Below are 21,872 nucleotides of genomic sequence, written 5' to 3' on the forward strand. Positions count from 1 at the left end.
TGTTGTGTGTTTATGTCAGAAACTGACCTCCTGCCTGTGTCTGTGGTGCCTCCCCACCATCTGCTTGCCACGTCTTCTGCCTCTTCCGGCTTGTTTAACTGAACATCTTCAAGCTATTCTCAGCTGAACCTTTCTTTGTGTTTTTAGACTAACTTGTTTAGTTTTTTTCTAAAAAAAAAGGGGGATTTGCCCTGTAAATGTCTTAGTTCGTAAGATTTGGAAGCATGTTACTCCTTTACCAAACAACTAGAAGTGACTCGTTAGTGTGGTGCAACCTGTGCTAAGCTCACACAAGCAGCCATAATATTATGACCGCCTGGCTATTAATCTTTACGCCCAAGTAGCTCCAAGCAGCCGGGGCAAGGACTGAATCCTTTGGGCCCTGCCATCAGCTCAGTGAGAGATCCTGCTGGGGTTTTCCCAGCAGAACGCTGCACTGTAACATGAGCAGTGACTCAGTAGCCATCAGTGCTTTGGCTCATATGTGTGGGTTTAAACCAGTTTAAAGGGGTCAGGTGTGGATATGTCTGAATAATGGCTGTTTACATCTGGTATTGAAAGTCATGTAACTTCAGTTTTCCCATAAGCTGGGCAGGTGTCGGGATCTTTCCACAAACTCTGTCTGGAGAGAGAAGCAGTGCTGCTCTTTAGTTGGCAGAGAGAAGAGGAGTCTGGTAACCTTTAGCTAATCCCGATGCGAGGTGGTTTGTTTTATCCCATTACTTTAATCCTGGTGCACTTACACCTTGCACCGGTGTCTTTTAACCAGACACAGACACGTTAATCCCAGGTGTAAATAAGGCTTTTAAGGGTGAGTTGTAGCTAAATTTAGGAATTAAATGAAACTCATCAGCCTCAAAGTGAACTAAAAACAGCTGCCAGGTCTGCACAATAGTGCTCGTGTTACGTTGTGTGTTTGTGAGATGAACCGGAGAGCGTAGGGTCAAACGAAAGCAAAGACCCGGCCCGATGCTGGGCGTCTCACACTCTGTCTGTGATGGAGGCGCCAACATGTGACCCAGGCTCTGCTTCCTGCTCACCGCCTTCCTCCCCTCATGCCCCCGTCCGGCTTCTCCGTGCCCTTCAATGACCCCACCCTGCCCTCATCCTCCTCCGTTTGGTTTGAAAAGTGCAGCAGCTCAACCACTGCGGTCCTCTCCTCTCCTCCTGATCAACAGTCGCAGCTCCGCCATCTTGTTTTTTCCGTTCTCGGTGGCCAAAAAAACAAAACAAAACGAGGAAATGTAATAATCATTGTTTGGTAACTGTTTTTAGTGCTATGTTTTTGGAGCGTTACGAGTATTTTCTAACATGTTACAATAAAAGATTGTAGTGTACAAATTCACATTTATAAGATATATATATAGATATATATGAGAAATGTATGTTCTAATGCAATAAAGAGAGATTAAGAATTCTGAAAACTGGATTGAACTGATGTTTATTGTCTTCTTTCTGTTAAACATCTGTTTTGACGTCAGATTTGTGGAACAAAGAGTCATCTGAACAGCGGAGGCCCTTTTAACCACCCGTATTCCAGCTGATCAGCTTGGTTTCAGCTGGACTTTGAACCAGTTTTCAGCAGTTTTGGTTTGTCCACCACTCCGCTTCAGGTTGTGCAGGTGACAAGAGGTGAGAGGTCAGGGCCTTCAGCAGCAGCTAGATATCCACTTGTGTTTAATAAATGTATTTATTCATTTGACAATAGGTACCAAGTTGAATTCAGAGGTGATTCTCATGACAGATAAGCGGCAGCGTAGGGGCCTCGCTCGGCCACGCAGCAGCTGAAGGCGCCGCAGGGCGTTTCCAGGCTCCGAAGATTGTGCCACCTGTTGGTCTTTCCATCGTAGCGCTCCATCTTGGAGCACAGCTGCGCCTCGTCGTTTTGGAAGCCTCCCACGACATACAGCTGGTCCTCCAGCACCGCTGTGCCAAAGTTGCTGCGACAGTGAAACATAGGAGCCACCGTGCGCCAGTATTTTGATACGGGGTCATAGGCAGCGACGCTGCACACGTGTCTGACACCATTGTAGCCCCCGAGCTGCGAATGAGACCGTGGAGAGCATTTTAGTAAGTACTGAAACCAGAAAGTACCAAACTACATTTAATGTAAGGAGTGCAAATGTATCAAAAGCTGAAATAAAGAAGATAAAACAACTGACTGCACATATTACACTAAACTGGCAACTTGGTGACAGACAGGCCAGTCAATCCCATTCCCAGTCACAACACGCCATCTTGAGGCACCTTCGGTGCAATTTAACCAATTATTATAATCCAAAAACAATCAAATTAATTAAAGACCTTTATTTCTAAAGCACTAACACGTGTTAAAATAACAGGCTTCACCCTGTCAAAACTTGTGCAGTCCTGCCTCTGGCATAAGATTTTAGATAAGAATCCCCAGCCATCTCCTCCTGGGGGGGATTTCAAATGAATGCCTCCTCCCTGAGGGTCCCGGGAGGCGTCCTTTAAGCAGCCACATGTCCTAACCACCTCAGTTGGCTCCTTTCACTGTGGAGCAGCAGCTGATGGGATGTTTGACCTTTTCACCAGATTCCAAAGGCTGACTTAAAATGACTTTTAAAGCCAATTTGGCCACTTTGCTGTGTTTTAATCTGATTCTTGTGTTCAAAACTCACAGTGGAAGCCACTGTACGGGCCTGCTAAAGAAATGATTCATTTCGGTATCTTTAAATGTTATTTATTTGACTTTATAAAACAAGCCAATCTGTTTCAGAGAACAATATTCTTATCGGTGCACCAACACGCACCAGGTTCAGTGTTAATGAACGGCTTTTCTTACGACATAGATGTGGTCGTTGTAGGCGATGACCCCTGCCGCTGTTCGCGCGGGGTCCATCGGCGCGATCAGCGTCCACTGGTCGGCGTCAGGGTTGTAGCACTCAGCGGACGACAGAGCTTCGTCTGCGATGAATCCTCCGCAAATGTACACCTGGGAGAAAGAATGTGACAGCGTGGGCTTTTTTAGCTACGTCACCACCATCAGCAGCTGTATCCCTCAGTTTTGTTGAGCCCTGTCATCATTTCAAGCTGCTAAACCCGCTCTTCTATGGGCAAATTTGCAAAACTAAAGCTATTTAACATGAGAATGAGCTCCTTCCTGCATACCAACACACTAAGAGAGGGAACACGTATCCGTGACACATCACATTTACCTAATTTCAGCTTTTTTTCAAACTAGAATTAGCATTCAGCACAAATCTGTAAAGCCAAACCAAATCAACACTTTTGAGATTCTCATTAAGGGGGTTCTTGGGTGGACGGTTCTGTGAAGTCCTCATGAGCAGCCAGTGCCTGGCAGACAGCAGTCAGGGTCAAAGAGAGTCATATGTTTTCCCCACAGACGAGCTGAAGCTGAAAGCTGCTTTCAAACCTTTCACCATCTGAGAGGACTGACCCCCCAAGAGTTTTATGGTGGTCCAATGAACGCTTCACTGTGGATTTTTACATCCCGCCTCGACAGACTGGGTCAGCGTAGCGGGGTCTGTTTCAACACCTGGACTGCAGAAGTCACACGGTGTGGAAATCCACAACTCTTTTTTTGTGGCTGGAGTTGCTTCAGATTGAGAAAAATGTGTCCATGTGGTGGAGTAGTTTTTATCTTGTGCTTGGCTCTCAGCAAACCTTCTTCCTCTCCACAGAAGTGGCTCTCTGTCTGCTGCAGATAAAACACTGAAAGCCCCCTCTGTGAAGACCACTGATCGGCTTTGGCAGCTCCAGGTATCACCCACAGCTCTGGGAAGCGTTTCGTTGGCTGCATTGGAAGTTTGTGTACACCCCTGACTGCAGGCCATTTACAAATAATCTTCCAGGACATCACAAGCTCTAAAAGACCAAGAATTCCAAGAAAACGACATTTTTGTCTTTGTTGCGCCAGATACGGGCCTTTAAAACATCTCTTTTGATTTCATGTCTTCCCATAACACTAAATGGATAGTAATGTCTTTTCCCATAACATTGTGTGGCCAGCAAGCATAAACAATATAAATAGCAATAGCACCATTTTGTTAGGAGACAACTCTGAGCAGCTTCCTGACAGGTTGTGCTGACTTGTCTCTTTTTTGCAAGAAATAAATGTTTTGTGTTAATCGTATCCAGCGACTCTGAGCCTAATTTTGAGAGAATTTTTCTGACAATCCCAACACTGGACTATTGACTTTCCTTCAGATGTAAACAGTTTCCTAAGACTTTCAGCTGCTCTCAGAGGTGATCCATCCACTCCTCCGGCGCCCCCTACCTTGCCGTGGAGCGTCGCGGCCCCGGCGTCGGCCCTGTGTTTGTGCATGGGTGCGATCAGAGTCCACTGGTTGGTGTCGGGCTTGAATCGCTCCGCACTGTTGAATGTCTCGTATTTGTTGCAGCCTCCCATAGCATATATGTAGCCGTTCAGCACGACCACACTGACGTAGCATCGAGCTACGTGCATTGACCCGACTTCACGCCAGGTTTGGGTGGCAAGGTTGTACTTTTGCACGCTGCTTAGGTAGACGTCACTCTTACAGCCTCCAACACAGTAAACAAATCCCTGGAGGTAGACACAGCCACAGAACTCGGGAATAGCCTTCTCATTTTTGTGCACTGTCACCCAGCGGTCCGTTCGGACGTTGTATAACTCAATCTTGCCAGTTGGAAGATTGTTTCCAAAGCCGCCGACTGCCAACAGCACCTCAGAGGGCAGGCGGGAAAGGCTCACAGGTCTCTCCATGTTAGACTCACGGAGCGTCCTCATGGCGCTGATCACCATGGTCAAACACGGCATGCTGTGCCTCACCAGATCGTCTTTGCTCACAGTGTCAACCAAGTACTTAATTGGCATTAAAGGCAAGCGAACCTGGATAGAGACAGAAATCAGATGAAAGTTTTTAGATAGTGAAGCCACATTAGATGCTTCAGCAGCTATTATTAAGATCAAATGCAGCCTTCTGAGTAACAACCATCATCAAAGGAAAATGATGTTATAGTTAGTAGTTCATTCAAGCTATTGGCTGATATCCAGCTTTCAGTTATAGTCATGGAAAAATGATCCTGTGTCATTATATATTTAACAAAAATGAAAAAGAATGAAAAACTAAGTGAACCCCTGATCCAGCAGCTTCAGCAGCAGTGAGCTGCAGTAAGGGTTTCCCGTGCTTGACAGCTGGTATGAGGTGTTTGTGCTGATATGCTGTGTTTGGTTTCCTCCAAACGTGCTGCTGTGCATTAGGACCAAACATCTCCACTTTGCTCTGGTCTGTCCAAAGGACATTGTTCCAGAAGTCTTGAGCTTTGTTCAGATGCAGCTTTGCAAACCTAAGCTGTGCTGCCATGTTCTTTTTAGAGAGAAGAGGCTTTCTCCTGCAGCCCTTCCAAACAAGCCATCGTTGTTCAGTCTTTTTCTAACTGTGCTGCCATGACCTTTGACCTTTAACATGCTAACTGAGGCCTGTAGAGTCTGAGATGTAGCTCTGGGCTTTTTCACCTTGGGGTGACCTTTAACCTTTAACATGCTAACGGAGGCCTGTAGAGTCTGAGATGTAGCTCCTGGCTTCTTCACCTTGGGGTGAACTTGCTGGGACGTCCACTCCTGGGAAGATTGACAGCTGTCCTGAATGTTTTCCTCTTGTGAATAATCTTTCTCTCTGTAGAATGATGGACTCCAGATAGTTTGGAAATGGCCTTATAACCCTTCCCAGATTGATGGGCAGCAACAGCTGCTTCTCTAAGATCATTGCTGATGTCTTTCCTCCTTGGCATCGTGTTAACACACACCTGAATGCTGCAGAGCAGCAAACTGACTAAACTAAAGGTGCTCACACTTAATGATGATCGATTAATCAGGTTAATTTGATCAGCAGCTCCAGGCTGCTACTGATACAATGATGGTGTACTTGGTTTTTTAAACATTGAATCTTCATTTTGTTAAATAGATAATGACCTTGTGTAATATGCCATGTGTTCATCTGAGGTTGTATTTACCAAATTTAAGACCTGGTGAGGACCAAGCTGTTGACCCTACCTTGCTCAGCAGTGTGGCCATGTGACCTCTGCGTACATCGGGAGCGTAACCGATCCAGCGAAGGATGGCCTCAAACAAAGTACTCTCCTTCTTCACATTCAGCTCGTCCTTCTCAATGAGATCTGACAGCTGCTCCATGGTGAGTTGCAGGAACTCCTGAGAGAGTCCCGCCACCTCTTCAAAGTGATGCAGGATGTAGAGGTAGGCTTTTTTCATCAGGTCAGGATACTTGTAGCGATGCGCCAACTTCCAGATGTTTATGCAGTTCTTAAAGCAAAGGCTCTGCTGCAGGAGGTCGCAGCAGGCCTGAGTGATGCCTTCGATACCAAAGTGATACGCTCCCGCCAACAGCTCCAGCACGTTGTCTTCTGTCACCACAGCAGAGCGGGTGTAGATATATTCCAAAATGAGGCTCATTACATTTGATGACACGTCGGAAATGTTGTAGATCTGCTGCTCTGATGGTGGCGGTTTACTGCAGAAGAGATTTCTGTGGGGAAAAAAATGGATTTTAAGCAGCTCTTCCTGTCATGCTTCCCTAGTATGAAGCAACACGAATGAGTTCACAGCAGACAAAAGGAAGAATCGAGCCAAGCCAAACTAACCCCCTGAGGGGGTCAGTCAGCTTAAACCCAAGGAGAACATCTGTGATTGTGTACAAACATGCACATCATTGTCTACATCAGTAGAGTTGAGGGGTTTTAGGTTTCCAGGGTGATAATACAGAGACCCTGTCATGGTCATCTCACACCCCCACCCTGATGAAGAAGGCTCAGAAACATCTGTACTTCCTAAGGAATTTTAAGAGGACAAAAAGTTTCTCTAAACTTACACAGAGGAGCAGTTAAGAGCAATCGTTGTGAGTGGAAGTTATATAGATAAACTGATTGAAATTGAACCCTAAGTACAAACATCTTTAAATCTAGGCTAAAAACATACTTATTTCAGATGGCTTTTAATACCCAGTAGTATGGTGACACTTTTATATTATCTTATTCAATTTAGCTGTATTTTATTGCGTTTACTGTTATTTTATTGTTTTGTACTTATTCTTTTCTTTATTTATTATCTGCTGTAAAGCACTTTGGTACCGAAATGGATTGTTGTAAAGGGCTGTATAAATAAATTACATTTACATTTACATTTACATCCCAAACAGATGAGAGATGAGATGTGCATGGTCCAAAGCAGGAAGGATCTGCAGCCAATGATTAAAACTGCGTGGAACATCAAACCCATCAGTAAAGAACATCAGTAAAGTCAAGTATCTGCAGAACCTGAAAGATCCAAGAAGTCTAAATCCAACCAACCAAATTTATTCCCAACACTCATAGCTATATATATATATATATATATATATATATATCAATGATGGAACGCTTAGCTAAAGCTAGTCTTAGGCTGTAAATATCTGTATATTCTCGTTTGTTGTCTTTCAAACCAGAGGGAGGCAAACTGCATTTTCTTTAAACATCCCTCCTGAAAATAAAACCCAGAAACCACCTGCAAAGTTGATAAAAGGTACTCCTCCCTTAACTCGTGGCCCTTAACCCTTCTGCCCCGTGTTGGGCATCAGTCCGTTCACCTGAAGTACGAGCTGCAGCTGCAGAGGATGATCCTGTGAACTTTGAAGTCCACGTCACCGACTCTGATCACGGTGTCGCACAGCGTTCCCTCCAGAAGGAGCTCCTTAAAGACGTTATTTGAGATGGTGCTCATGTTTCAAACGTAGCTCAAAAAGTTTCAGCCGCTGATTAAATGAAGTTTGAAAGCTGCCAAAGAATGCAAAAGCTGTCAGCTAACAGTTCAACATCAGACTCTTAATGTTTGAAAATAACCAAGTTATTCTATTCTGTCCCCAAGTTGTGTCAGCCAGGTTGTATTTTTTTAAACCTTATATCCTACGGCAACAAATGTGTCAATCCATATGCATGCACAGTTAAACAGGCAATTTAATAGACTAAAATATCAGTGAGACATTAGTTAAACTCCTTCTAAACATTGATAGCTCAGCTCTGCTCAAAAACATGCACAAACATATTTTATATTTCCTGCTTTTACTGAAACTTACACATATATTTAAACTCCATCCACCCATAAGAAATTGTGTATGTTATAGGTAGGTGGGGTCCAGTATTAAATCATGAGAATCTACAGAGTAACTACTAAACTGATCTTGAAGGGTACGTATTTATAATTTTTAAATGTACCCACAATTTTCATTTGGGATAAATAAAGTATTTTGTCATTTAATTTGACCCTCATATGTAACAGTGACAGTGCAAAGCAAAACAGTGTATTTATACTCTACTGTAGGTAGAATTTAAAGTACTGTAGAATTGAGTAAATGTACTTTGAACCCTTTTAAAAACCCTGCCGTTAACTGTTGTTAAAGAAAAATTACTTCAGTTTTCAGTGCTTGAACCAGACTGTTGGAATATTTTCCAGTTTTTTTCAATCAACGTATGGTTTAGTAATATGGCGTCTTTCTTCGCATCTTCTTTAGATTTTATAACATATTCTGGCACCTTTTTTACATCTATTATGATACATCACCGTGGCAACAGGGAAGTTGTTTACATGTGGGAGCAGCTGATTGGGCTTTCCAAAGCTCAAGTAAAGCCAGGGAGGAGACCCCGAATCCTGATAAGCTGAAGAGTCATAGAATAAGCTCTCCACCCTGTCTGCAGTCTCTGTCTGCTCATAAAGTCTTAAAGCTGGGCAGAGAGGTGTCAGAGTCGTTCCTGTCGCTCTCAATATTCCTGCTGCATCTTGTCAGCAGTCCAGTCTCTTCCATTTTGTCCGCCATTGATCTCACATTTCCCATGATGATCAAGGGAAGAAACGGTTTAAACTTCCTGTTCACCTTTTCTCCATTTTGTTCCAGCTCTGCATCCTCGACATCTCCTCTTTAGCTTATCTGGATTCGGGATCTTTTTCCAGGCATTAGGAAAGCCCAATCAGCTGCCCCCCACATGTAAACAAATTACCCGTTTCCATAGTAACAAGATGAATAGGTAATTGCAGCTGTCTCATAAATGTACTGGAGTTTGAAGTATATATTAACTTAAATGTACAATAAAATTTAAATAGTGCCTTTAAAAGGTTAGCTGCATACGACCAGTAATGAGATGACACATTAGCGTAAGTCCAATTTTGTCATACGCTTTTCTTTTTCTCCTTCACATATGGCGCCTATGGGCTTCCGTACAGAAGCTGCTGTTTTGTTGACATTTTTTTGGATCAGCTGACTGCCCGCTGTGGTTATGAACAGCTCACCACAGACAAATTGCCACTGAGACTCTTTACGTATGTTTGGACAAACAGTAGTTAATAGTGACCGTTATTTTCTAACGTGCTGTCACTCTCGAGAGAGTTCGTTAACGTGACGGCGAACGTTCGCTAGCTAGCATCCTCAGTTAGCCTGTCAACGAGAAGCTAACAGGTAGCTGCATTAGCCAATGGTAGGCGACGACATGGAGGGGATTCTGTACAAGTGGACTAATTACATGACAGGTAAGTCTAATAGTAGTTTTGGACAAACCGTCTCTGTGAATAACCAGTGACTTAAATGTGAGTTTGGGCTGCTAATGCCTGCTGTGTCACCAGGTTATAAATTAGCCAGTCGTACTACAAGTTGTGAGGTTAGCCAAGAAGCTAGCAGATATAGACATTCAGCGGCTGTGTTAAGTGGTGGATTAACGTAATAAAGATATTAAAAGATTAATGTAGCCCTCTAGTATCTTCCCTTTCCACCAAGGAGCGAGCATCGCTGTCTCGATAATAATGTCAAGCTTAAATAGACACAGTTTCAAACACTTTCAACTTGATTTACCAGCACGACCAGTCAAAAGTTTACTAAACCCATCCTTTTAAAATGTATGTTGTGATATGTACTTTAACGCAAACCAGCATTTGCTCGAGCAGACGTAAAGGTCTTCAAATCTTAGCAGAAGGATACAGTATTTCATATATTCTTTACAATGAAAAGCTGTCTAATCAAAGTTATGTTCAAGTGAAACTACCAAAGCACTTGTGGAAGAAGGTGCCTCAACAATCAAAAGTAAAATAATTGCTTTGATATACTCTGACTTCATGAACCTATGCATAAAATAGTATTTGTAGCAGTAGATGGGAAGATACTTTTAAAGGTGCACTACAGTAGGATAGGGCACATTTTTCTGCCTTTCGGCTCCCCGACAGTTGTGGGATGTAACACCTCTGTCATTAAAACAAATCTGTGTGAACCCTGCTTATATCCAGACACAGACATTGTTGTCCAGACACAGACGCAATGTGTTTTATATCTGATGCTCTTAACCTTAAAGTTAACTGCGACTGAAATAGTCATAAAAGCTGCGGTGCAGATATAACAGTTTACTGAAAATTGAGAAAATAGGAAGTGTTTTCATCTCCGAATCTCTGCAGCACAGATTCTTGTGTTGTTATTTTCCATTGTTGGCATCAGTCACAAGAGAAGTGGTTGTAATACTGGTTTTAACTGTGGAGCCACAGGGACCTGAGGGACATTTGACCTTAAAGATGGCAGCGTTCCATGTCTATAAATAATAGTGGTAGAGAACAGAAAATACTCATTTATGACCTCACTGACTCTCATTGGAACTATTTCAGCTCTGAATGAGGGGATTGTCATATGAGAAGTTTGTGTAAGTCAACAAAATACCTCCCAGATGAATGAATAATGGGAAAAATTAGTCACAGTGGCAGAAAGAAGTACATGAGCACTTGAGCAGTAAATAAATCGTATATAAAATCAGACCACGTGTACTTTTTACTTTAAGAGACTGACCTCATTGAAAAGCCGCACACACCCAGATGAAGAATCTAAAATGTCTGAAACTTATTTTCAGAACAAGGTATTGAGTCATTAACATGTTCCAGTGCTAAATAAGATGTGCTCGCTGCAGCATTTTATGTTTGAGACACTAATAATCAGGAGTCCTGCGTCTGCAGATAAAACATAACAGCATGAAATATTCTAGATGTTTTGGACTTGCTGTGAAAAAGCAGCTTTGAGTCTTATCCAGTTCTGCAAAGCACTTAAACTGTTCTTCAGTGTCTCAGAACTGCAGCTCATTAAGTGAAGTGTTTTAGTGCAAATATAGTTATATAGTTATAGTATAGCAAGAGATCAGGAGCCTGTACAGCAAGCAAGTTCAACGTGTTTTGGCTTCACAAACCAATTTTTAACCAGGATTTTTGGACTCTGAGCTTTTTGGTGTGAAAGAGAAAGCGTTGACACCAGCTTCATCTTTTGAATAAGATGAATAAACTACAGTATTAATAGTATTATAGTATCAATAATTTGAGCTCATCAGTCCCAGCTTCAACACGAAGTAGACCTGATGATAATTACGGTTTGGTCTTCTGTTTATTCTGGTGTGTTATTACAGCGTTGAAGAAAGCTTCAGCCTTGTTTTTTCAGATTGTACGCTGCCACAATTCAGCGAAAAATAACAAATACAGAAGAATTTCAAACCACTTATGATAACTGACAGAAACACTTGATAAAAACATAAATGCAGAGAAGAAAACAATCTTGTGACTGAGATTAAACCTTGTTTGAGCACATTAAAACACGATTTCCTGAGCTTTGTTGGATACTAAAACAACTGAAGCAGTTATGATCTTAATAATGCTTTTCTGGTGCAGCCAGCTGCTCCTTTCTGTGTTGCAAAGTTCTCTTTGTATTCAGAAGTCGATGGGAGTTGTGATGCATGTGTCCAGGTGCTGGTTTTCCTTTGCCCCGGACGATGTGGGAGGATGCAGCATTGACTGGTTATTGACTGCAGTTTGGTTTATAAGAGCCCTTAGATGGACAGGTCTCCTGAAAATGCTCTTCGTGAAGGATAAAAGGTTTACATCGTCTTTAACTCAGAGTAGTGGAAGAGAAAAGAAAGACTGTCTCTTTCCACTCACTGATGTCTTTATTTTGTCTTTCCTTTAATACACAACTGATCTCAAGTCTAATTTATTCATAAACTGACTAAATGTAGAAGTTTTGTCTGATTAAGTGCGCTTAAATGCATCGTCGTCTTATGTTCTTCGTGACATTCAGGGGACCTTTTGCTCAGAGGTTTTGCAAAGAAATGCAAAGAAAAGGAGTTTATAATGGAGAGATTTCACAGCTCTGTCAACGTTGGCTGTGTTCCTTTTTCTGAACGTTTTCTTTGTTTTGCGGTCAGGTTGGCAGCCTCGCTGGTTTGTCCTGGAGAACGGAGTCATCTCTTACTATGACAGCGAGGACGACGTCGGAAAAGGCAGCAAAGGATCCATCAAGATGTCTGTGTGTGACATTAAAGGTTGGACTGCGCAGACCGAACATTCTCGCTACCTTTAAAGCTCTGATGCTGCTCTATAAAGCTCTGAATGGACCAAAATACATCAGTGACCTCCTGACCCACTATGAACCTTCCAGACCCCTCAGGTCGTCTGGATCCGGTTTTTATCAGTTCCCAGACCTGGAGAAGCTGCTTTCAGCTTCTATGCTCCACATGTCTGGAACAAACTCCCAGAAAGCCTCAGATCAGCTGAAACACTCAGTATTTAAGTCCAGTTCTATCTATTTTCAGCTGCATTTGAATAAGCTTGAGTTTCAAAACGGAATCATATTTTAATTATTGATTTTATCTTTCATATATATCATTTTTTTCTGATTTTATCTATTGTTATTAGTTCTTTCTTTTGCTTAAATTTTAAATCATGCTTTTTATTTCTTCTGTTTTAATGTCTCAGTAAAGCACTTGTTGTTGAATTGTGCTACACAAATAAACTTGAACACATCGGTCACACGCCGCTCACACTTTGTGTTTCAGTTCATCCGACGGATTCAACACGACTGGAGTTGATCATCCCCGGCGAGCAGCATTTCTACGTGCGAGCTGTGAACGCTGCAGAGAGACAGCGGTGGCTGGTGGCGTTGGGCTCGTCCAAAGCTGGGACACTGGACAGTCACAGAAACAGAGGTACCAGACATGTTAGGAGATGTTGCAAGACTCCAGGAACATTTAAGAAGTTTTCTCTCCATTTGTGTCTGTTAAAGGTCCAGACTGCCTGAAGACGAAGATGTCCGAACTGCGCCTGTACTGTGACCTGCTCGTCCAGCAGGTCCAAACGATCCAATCACAGCACACTGTAGAAACAGAGACCACGCCCACCTCTGAGGTAAGCGCCGCATGTTTCTTTTCATCGCCGGAGCTTCTTCATTTGTGCAAAGTTAGACTCCAACACATAAAGAAGATTTAAGATTTTTGTTGTTTTATATGTTTATTAAACTTTATTCACGTTAGATTTTTATAAAGAATGTGGGCTTGAGGTAGCTTTAGTTTGAGGCTATTTATCCAAATTACAGCGTGTTAAATGTTCAGATAAACTGGTCAAAAATAGCATTTATGTATTGATGCACACCTGGAAGTTATCAGATGATGTCACTAAACGCTGCTCAGTGCAGTCCAGTGATTGGATAGTTGATTCAGAAGTTGTTACATGGACACTTTTGGGCTGTTCCTCAAGTGAAACGGGCCTCTTTAAGAGGGAAAAACTAAAGAAATCCTTCAGAGTGGTGGTGGAAAGATGAGTCAAATCAACAGTGTGATACATTCTGAGAAAGAAAAGACTTTTTTAAGTAAAGAAGTGGTCGAGTCACTTATTGAATTAAAGTTAAAGGCTAAAAAAGACCAACGAACAACTGAAAACAGCTGCAGGAGTCTGACAAAGGCTCACAAAACACATTCTTTGGTGATGTTCATGTGTCCAGACCCCAAGCAGACAAAGCAGTATTTAAGGTTATATTAATTTGTCTGTGTTGAGTAGCAGTAATTCTCCTGCAGGTCGTCACAGTAAACACATGTCATCTCATGGTTATTAATCTCTCTCCAGGCCTCACTGCTCAGCGCCACCTGTGCAACTTTCATCAGGACTTTGGAGGAGTGTATGAGCCTGGCCAACCAGAGTCTGACCCCTGACCTCCGGCCTCCTGAAAGGGTAACACTGTGACCATCTCATCAGATGTCATGTCACTCAGCATTAGAAAATGAACCTGTAGTTAGATGCTCCGTGTGAGAGATGGCAGAAATGTTTTATTGAAAAGGTTTGATGGAAGGAACCCTTTCAGGACGGCGCTGAACACCTTTGCACTAAATATATCTTCCCTTCTGTTGTCCATCTGCACAGATAAAGAGGTCCATCAGTCACCCTGGAACGTACAGCTTTGACAGGTGAGGGTTTTTTAAACCTGGCTCATTTAAACTTCACATTGTCAGTTAAAGCTGACCTGCTGGCTGCTGCTGAGAACGTGACTCATGCCTCTGGGAGGCAGCATTGCTGCACCCTGCTGGGTTGAGATTTTCACATCTTTAAACACTTCCCACAGCTCAGCGAGTTCATGCTGCCCAGGAATCCCAAAAAATAAGTGTGACTTTAATCCGCTTTATTACAGCAGCTGATTAAAGACTGAAACAGGCCTTTTTTCACCATTTTCAGTGCAATGACGACAAGATTTCACAGCGATAACGTAGTCTGGTGTATTTTAGAATTGATTCACACAACAGAGGGAAGATCCTGAGCTCATGTGTCCTTTTTTAATTATCATTGTGAGTTTATTTAACGTTTAAAGAACTGTGAGCCACTGTTGAAACATTTATCACCGACATCTTCATCCCTGAAAGAGGAAGAACAGGAGAATAATTTTAGTCATGTTCGACACTCGTAAACGTGCACGTATGAAGGCATGTTACAGGTTACCGGCTGTTCTTCAGATATTAAAAAGAGACTCTAATAGTGGCTGATATCCTGCGTGGACCAGCATCTGTTATTATTTACACGGGGATTATCCATTCATCCTTTTTCTTCCACTTATCTGAGCTCTGGGGGGCATCCAGTCATTATCCCCCACAGGAACCCTTCCAGTTCCTCCAGGGGGATCCCAGGCGTCCAGGAGACCTCCTCATGGCTGAACTCCCCCCAGCTGGCTCCTTTGGATGCCAACAGATGAAGCTCTACTCCAAGCTGCCCATCCGGTTGTGAAGGCTGAGCCCAGCCCCCCTTCACAGGAAACTTATTCCAGTTGTTTGAATTCTCCTTCTTTCAGTCACTTCCCAGACTTCTTGCCTCCTGTTGGCATTGGTTGGTGAGCTTTGCCTCCCTGCTGCCTTTGCTTTTCCCTGCACTCACACACGAGCTCTCCAGACTCACTACCAGCCCAATCCACAGTTTTATGGAGGAGAACCCGACACCATTCCATGATTCTTTAATCAAAGCTCAGCATCTGGTCCATGAGTATCACAAACAGCCTCAATAGAGTCCACCGCAAACTTAATATGTGTTCATCATCATCCAGAAGAGGCAGACTACGCTCTCACTCTGGTTATAAACAGAAAACATGGATCCTGAGGTAGTAGAGACAGTAAAGCTAAGGCAATGCTTTTCCTCTGTGTTTTAACTGATGAAAACAGGCGTTTCCCCCCCCCCATTCAGGTCAGGTGTGCTGAAGGAATACGTGAATGGAGGTCAAAGGTCAGCTCAGCGCCGACACCGGACGAGCTCGGACAGCTCCGTGTACGACAGCGAACGTAAGGCTTCATGAGGCTAATGATTCTGAGGAGGAACACAGTAAAAGAGTGATTTTAAACAAAGCTGTGGTTGAGGGGAGGGTCTTTTGTGTGTTGGGGGGGAGTTTAGAGTCCCAGGATGCAGCAGAACAAAGCATTGGGTCAAAATGAGAGCTGTTTCTTCCTGTGCTCCAGGTTTGCTGCCCAGCCTGAACAGCGACTCGTCCTCCATCCCTGAGGAGAGAGCAGGCAGCGAGAGCCCAAAGACCACGCCCACAGACACGGACACCGACCTGTCCATGTGACTCCGCCTCCCATCCAAACCCAACAGAACACGCTGAACTCCAGCATGGAGTTGGCTGATACTCGACCTCAGTCAGCTGATCCCCAAAACAGGAGCGTTGTCTTTAAGAGGTTCAGTTGCACACTGGAGACACAGTTAGTTAGGGATGATAATCCTCCTTTAATGCGCTGGATCACAGGATGGGACATCATCAGCTTCACTCCGGACCCTTCAAAGCTGCTGGTAGGAAGCCCACATCCTGTTCCAGCTGATTGTATGAGGCAGCTCGTTGGTGCAGTGTGAACAGGACAGCTGTGAATAGGTGGTTTATGGACAGAGTGGAGGCCAAGCTGCTTTAAAAGGACCCAAGAATGTACAGTCTTTGTGTTCTGAAGTCTCCCACAGCCTAAGGTTTGCCCAGGGCCACTTTGGCAAAGATGTTTTTACATGATCTCTTTCCTTATTAACTTGCCAAACCTCCTGTTTCTCCTTCTCTGTTACCTGCTGAAAGCAGAAGCTAAAACAAACCCTGTCGCTTCCCTTCTTTGGGACTCTGTGTCCTCGTGTTTAGCAGATATGGGAGAACATCCCCCCCGTTTGGCCTCCTATGCTTTAAACACAGTATTCTTTATACATCTGTTTAACCACTAACTCAAAGGAACCAAGTACACCTGCCTTATTGCACGATCCAAATCTTCAAATCCAAAGCGTCTTGGAGGGCGAAGGGGGGGTGAATTAGCAGCCAATCACGAGACTCGCATCAATACCTGGCGAGCCAGATCAGGTGAAGGAGCCACTACTGTAGGTATGAATGTTTCTGCCTTGTAATGTTAGTATTTGGAGCATTTCCTGCCTCTTAGTGGTAAATTCCAGCCAAGCCTGGCCTGAGACCGTCTTTAAACCAAGCAGAGTTCTTCAAAAAGGCACATTTTCAGTGAAGAAGGTTTGAGTTCTGCTCGCTGTGGCGTCCTCACGTGTTACAGAAGAGCCGTCGTGTGCGACACATCCAGGCTTAAAGCTCCCACTTTAGGCTCATTTTGCTCCCCTCAGATGATGAACCCGCTTCAGTTTTCAGAACATGTGGGTCAGAGGATCGTCTGCATTGAACAAAACATGCATTTATATATTCACAGCTGCTCTATCTTCAGCTTCTTTGCACGTTTCCAAACAGAGAAGCTAAGATACGCAGCTGGACCCCCTCGGTACTTTCTCAGAGTTTTTCTTTAAATGTTGAAGCACTGAAGTTGGATTTATCGTGACAAAGATGACATGTTTCAGTGAGATACAGTGATGATGATTGTCAGTGTTGTTTTTGTTCCTGTGTTTGGACTTTTCATGGAGCCCCTGTTTCTCCAGTGGCTTCTTCTTCTTCTTCTTCTACTTCTTCTTCTTCTGTTGCCAACCTGTGATTTCATTATTATTTGCAAAAGCATGATAGTTATATATTTTTCTATAGTGTATCTTTATATGAGCGTCTATAGTTCTAATGCCAGTCATGTTCATGCCATTTAATGTGGGATTCGAACAGTAAGTGGATGTTGAAGAAGTTAAAGTAAAGATTTATTAACTTTTGGAAGATTTCAGCCATTTTTGAGGAAAATTGTGACAAGTTTATTGCTGGTGTTTTGTCAAACATTCAAATCCTTAATTATAATGCTGACTCGACAGCAGTTAAGTATTAATATTGGACACGATACATCTGTACGTGTTCTTATCAGATTAAATAAATCTGAAAGAACATATTTGGAACACTTTTAGAGGTGCTGGAAGCCTTCTTTAGTTACTTTGAGGCTATTTTCTTCAGACTGGGTCAGTCTTCTCCTGGTTGTCTGAATGAGTTCAGACTCCAAAATGTGAAACCCGAATGGCTCCAATTTGTACTGAAAGGTTAGAAAAAGGAAAAAATATATTCATCTAAAGAAGTTCTTGAGATTTTTTTTTAATTTTATTTATTTTTTTCAACAATGGCCTCTTTATTGTAGCCAAATAACAAGATTTCATGCCTTAAATGTGGCTGCACAAAATGTTTGTTTGTATCACATTTAATTTTCATTGTACTAATAAAGTATTTGAAATTTGTTGAATTTAAAGGTGTGATTGTATGGATGCTTTGTACATCAATTTATATATATATACATATATATATATATATATATATTTAGATGCACATATGCATACACACATATACAAGTGCATACATTTACATGTATATGAATGCATACAAACATACATATCTGCATATTTTTTTATTAATACATATATATATAAATACACATACGCACACACACACATATATCCACGCACACACTTACACACATACATATGATCACGCACACACATACACACATATATGATCACGCACACACATACATATATCCACGAGCACACTTACACACATACATATGGTCACGCACACACATACACACATATATGATCACGCACACACACACATATATCCACGAGCACACTTACACACATACATATGATCACGCACACACATACACACATATATGATCACGCACACACACACATATATCCACGAGCACACTTACACACATACATATGGTCACGCACACACTTACACACATACATATGGTCACGCACACACACACATATATCCACGAGCACACTTACACACATATATGATCACGCACACACTTACACACATACATATGGTCACGCACACACACACATATATCCACGAGCACACTTACACACATACATATGGTCACGCACACATTTACACACATACATATGATCACGCACACACACACATATATCCACGAGCACACTTACACACATACATATGATCACGCACACACATACACACATATATGATCACGCACACACACACATATATCCACGAGCACACTTACACACATATATGATCACGCACACACTTACACACATACATATGGTCACGCACACACACACATATATCCACAAGCACACTTACACACATACATATGGTCACGCACACACTTACACACATACATATGATCACGCACACACTTACACACATACATATGGTCACGCACACACACACATATATCCACGAGCACACTTACACACATATATGATCACGCACACACTTACACACATACATATGGTCACGCACACACACACATATATCCACAAGCACACTTACACACATACATATGATCACGCACACACTTACACACATACATATGATCACGCACACACACACATATATCCACAAGCACACTTACACACATACATATGGTCACGCACACACTTACACACATACATATGGTCACGCACACACTTACACACATACATATGGTCACGCACACACACACATATATCCACAAGCACACTTACACACATACATATGATCACGCACACACTTACACACATACATATGGTCACGCACACACACACATATATCCACAAGCACACTTACACACATACATATGATCACGCACACACTTACACACATACATATGATCACGCACACACACACATATATCCACAAGCACACTTACACACATACATATGATCACGCACACACTTACACACATACATATGATCACGCACACACACACATATATCCACAAGCACACTTACACACATACATATGATCACGCACACACTTACACACATACATATGATCACGCACACACACACATATATCCACAAGCACACTTACACACATACATATGGTCACGCACACACTTACACACATACATATGGTCACGCACACACTTACACACATACATATGGTCACGCACACACACACATATATCCACGAGCACACTTACACACATATATGATCACGCACACACTTACACACATACATATGATCACGCACACACTTACACACATACATATGGTCACGCACACACACACATATATCCACAAGCACACTTACACACATACATATGATCACGCACACACTTACACACATACATATGATCACGCACACACACACATATATCCACAAGCACACTTACACACATACATATGGTCACGCACACACTTACACACATACATATGGTCACGCACACACACACATATATCCACGAGCACACTTACACACATATATGATCACGCACACACTTACACACATACATATGATCACGCACACACATACATATGATCACGCACACACTTACACACATACATATGATCACGCACACACACACATATATCCACGAGCACACTTACACACATATATGATCACGCACACACTTACACACATACATATGATCACGCACACACTTACACACATACATATGATCACGCACACACACACATATATCCACAAGCACACTTACACACATACATATGGTCACGCACACACTTACACACATACATATGGTCACGCACACACACACATATATCCACGAGCACACTTACACACATATATGATCACGCACACACATACATATGATCACGCACACACTTACACACATACATATGATCACGCACACACACACATATATCCACAAGCACACTTACACACATACATATGGTCACGCACACACTTACACACATACATATGGTCACGCACACACTTACACACATACATATGATCACGCACACACATACACACATATATGATCACGCACACACACACATATATCCACGAGCACACTTACACACATACATATGATCACGCACACACATACACACATATATGATCACGCACACACACACATATATCCACGAGCACACTTACACACATACATATGGTCACGCACACACTTACACACATACATATGGTCACGCACACACACACATATATCCACGAGCACACTTACACACATATATGATCACGCACACACTTACACACACACATATATGATCACGCACACACACACATATATCCACAAGCACACTTACACACATACATATGATCACGCACACACTTACACACATACATATGATCACGCACACACACACATATATCCACAAGCACACTTACACACATACATATGATCACGCACACACACACATATATCCACAAGCACACTTACACACATACATATGATCACGCACACACTTACACACATACATATGATCACGCACACACACACATATATCCACAAGCACACTTACACACATACATATGGTCACGCACACACTTACACACATACATATGTTCACGCACACACTTACACACATACATATGGTCACGCACACACACACATATATCCACGAGCACACTTACACACATATATGATCACGCACACACTTACACACATACATATGGTCACGCACACACACACATATATCCACGAGCACACTTACACACATACATATGATCACGCACACACTTACACACATACATATGGTCACGCACACACACACATATATCCACAAGCACACTTACACACATACATATGATCACGCACACACTTACACACATACATATGATCACGCACACACTTACACACATACATATGATCACGCACACACATACATATGATCACGCACACACTTACACACATACATATGATCACGCACACACTTACACACATACATATGGTCACGCACACACACACATATATCCACAAGCACACTTACACACATACATATGATCACGCACACACTTACACACATACATATGATCACGCACACACACACATATATCCACAAGCACACTTACACACATACATATGATCACGCACACACACACATATATCCACAAGCACACTTACACACATACATATGGTCACGCACACACTTACACACATACATATGATCACGCACACACTTACACACATACATATGATCACGCACACACACACATATATCCACCAGCACACTTACACACATACATATGATCACGCACACACACACATATATCCACCAGCACACTTACACACATACATATGATCACGCACACACTTACACACATATATGATCACGCACACACTTACACACATACATATGATCACGCACACACTTACACACATATATGATCACGCACACACTTACACACATACATATGATCACGCACACACTTACACACATA

General features: G+C 42.5%; 3 protein-coding genes across 3 annotated transcripts in view; 2 read left to right on the top strand and 1 right to left on the bottom strand.

Moving 5' to 3' along the window:
• The window catches only part of LOC140312764 (cytochrome c), a 299,923-nt gene that overhangs the window by 556 nt on the left and 277,495 nt on the right, over window positions 1-21,872 (top strand). The window lies entirely within an intron of this gene.
• Window positions 1,431-7,738, bottom strand: LOC140312766 (kelch-like protein 10). Its single transcript, XM_072390568.1, has 5 exons — window positions 7,605-7,738; window positions 6,020-6,509; window positions 4,262-4,855; window positions 2,807-2,956; window positions 1,431-2,041 (listed from the first exon to the last, which is right to left on the bottom strand). Exons 1-5 carry the CDS (start codon window positions 7,736-7,738, stop codon window positions 1,736-1,738), a joined length of 1,674 nt encoding a protein of 557 aa, XP_072246669.1. The 3' UTR covers window positions 1,431-1,735.
• Window positions 9,229-17,956, top strand: plekha3 (pleckstrin homology domain containing, family A (phosphoinositide binding specific) member 3). Its single transcript, XM_072390548.1, has 8 exons — window positions 9,229-9,535; window positions 12,226-12,342; window positions 12,856-13,005; window positions 13,083-13,204; window positions 13,919-14,023; window positions 14,213-14,256; window positions 15,515-15,609; window positions 15,784-17,956. The coding sequence occupies exons 1-8, from the start codon at window positions 9,481-9,483 to the stop codon at window positions 15,891-15,893; spliced, it is 798 nt and encodes a 265-aa protein (XP_072246649.1). The 5' UTR covers window positions 9,229-9,480; the 3' UTR covers window positions 15,894-17,956.

This window comes from Leuresthes tenuis, unplaced genomic scaffold (genome assembly GCF_036924035.1).
Source record: "Leuresthes tenuis unplaced genomic scaffold, fLeuTen1.0.hap1 SCAF_8, whole genome shotgun sequence".
Taxonomy (NCBI): domain Eukaryota; kingdom Metazoa; phylum Chordata; class Actinopteri; order Atheriniformes; family Atherinopsidae; genus Leuresthes; species Leuresthes tenuis.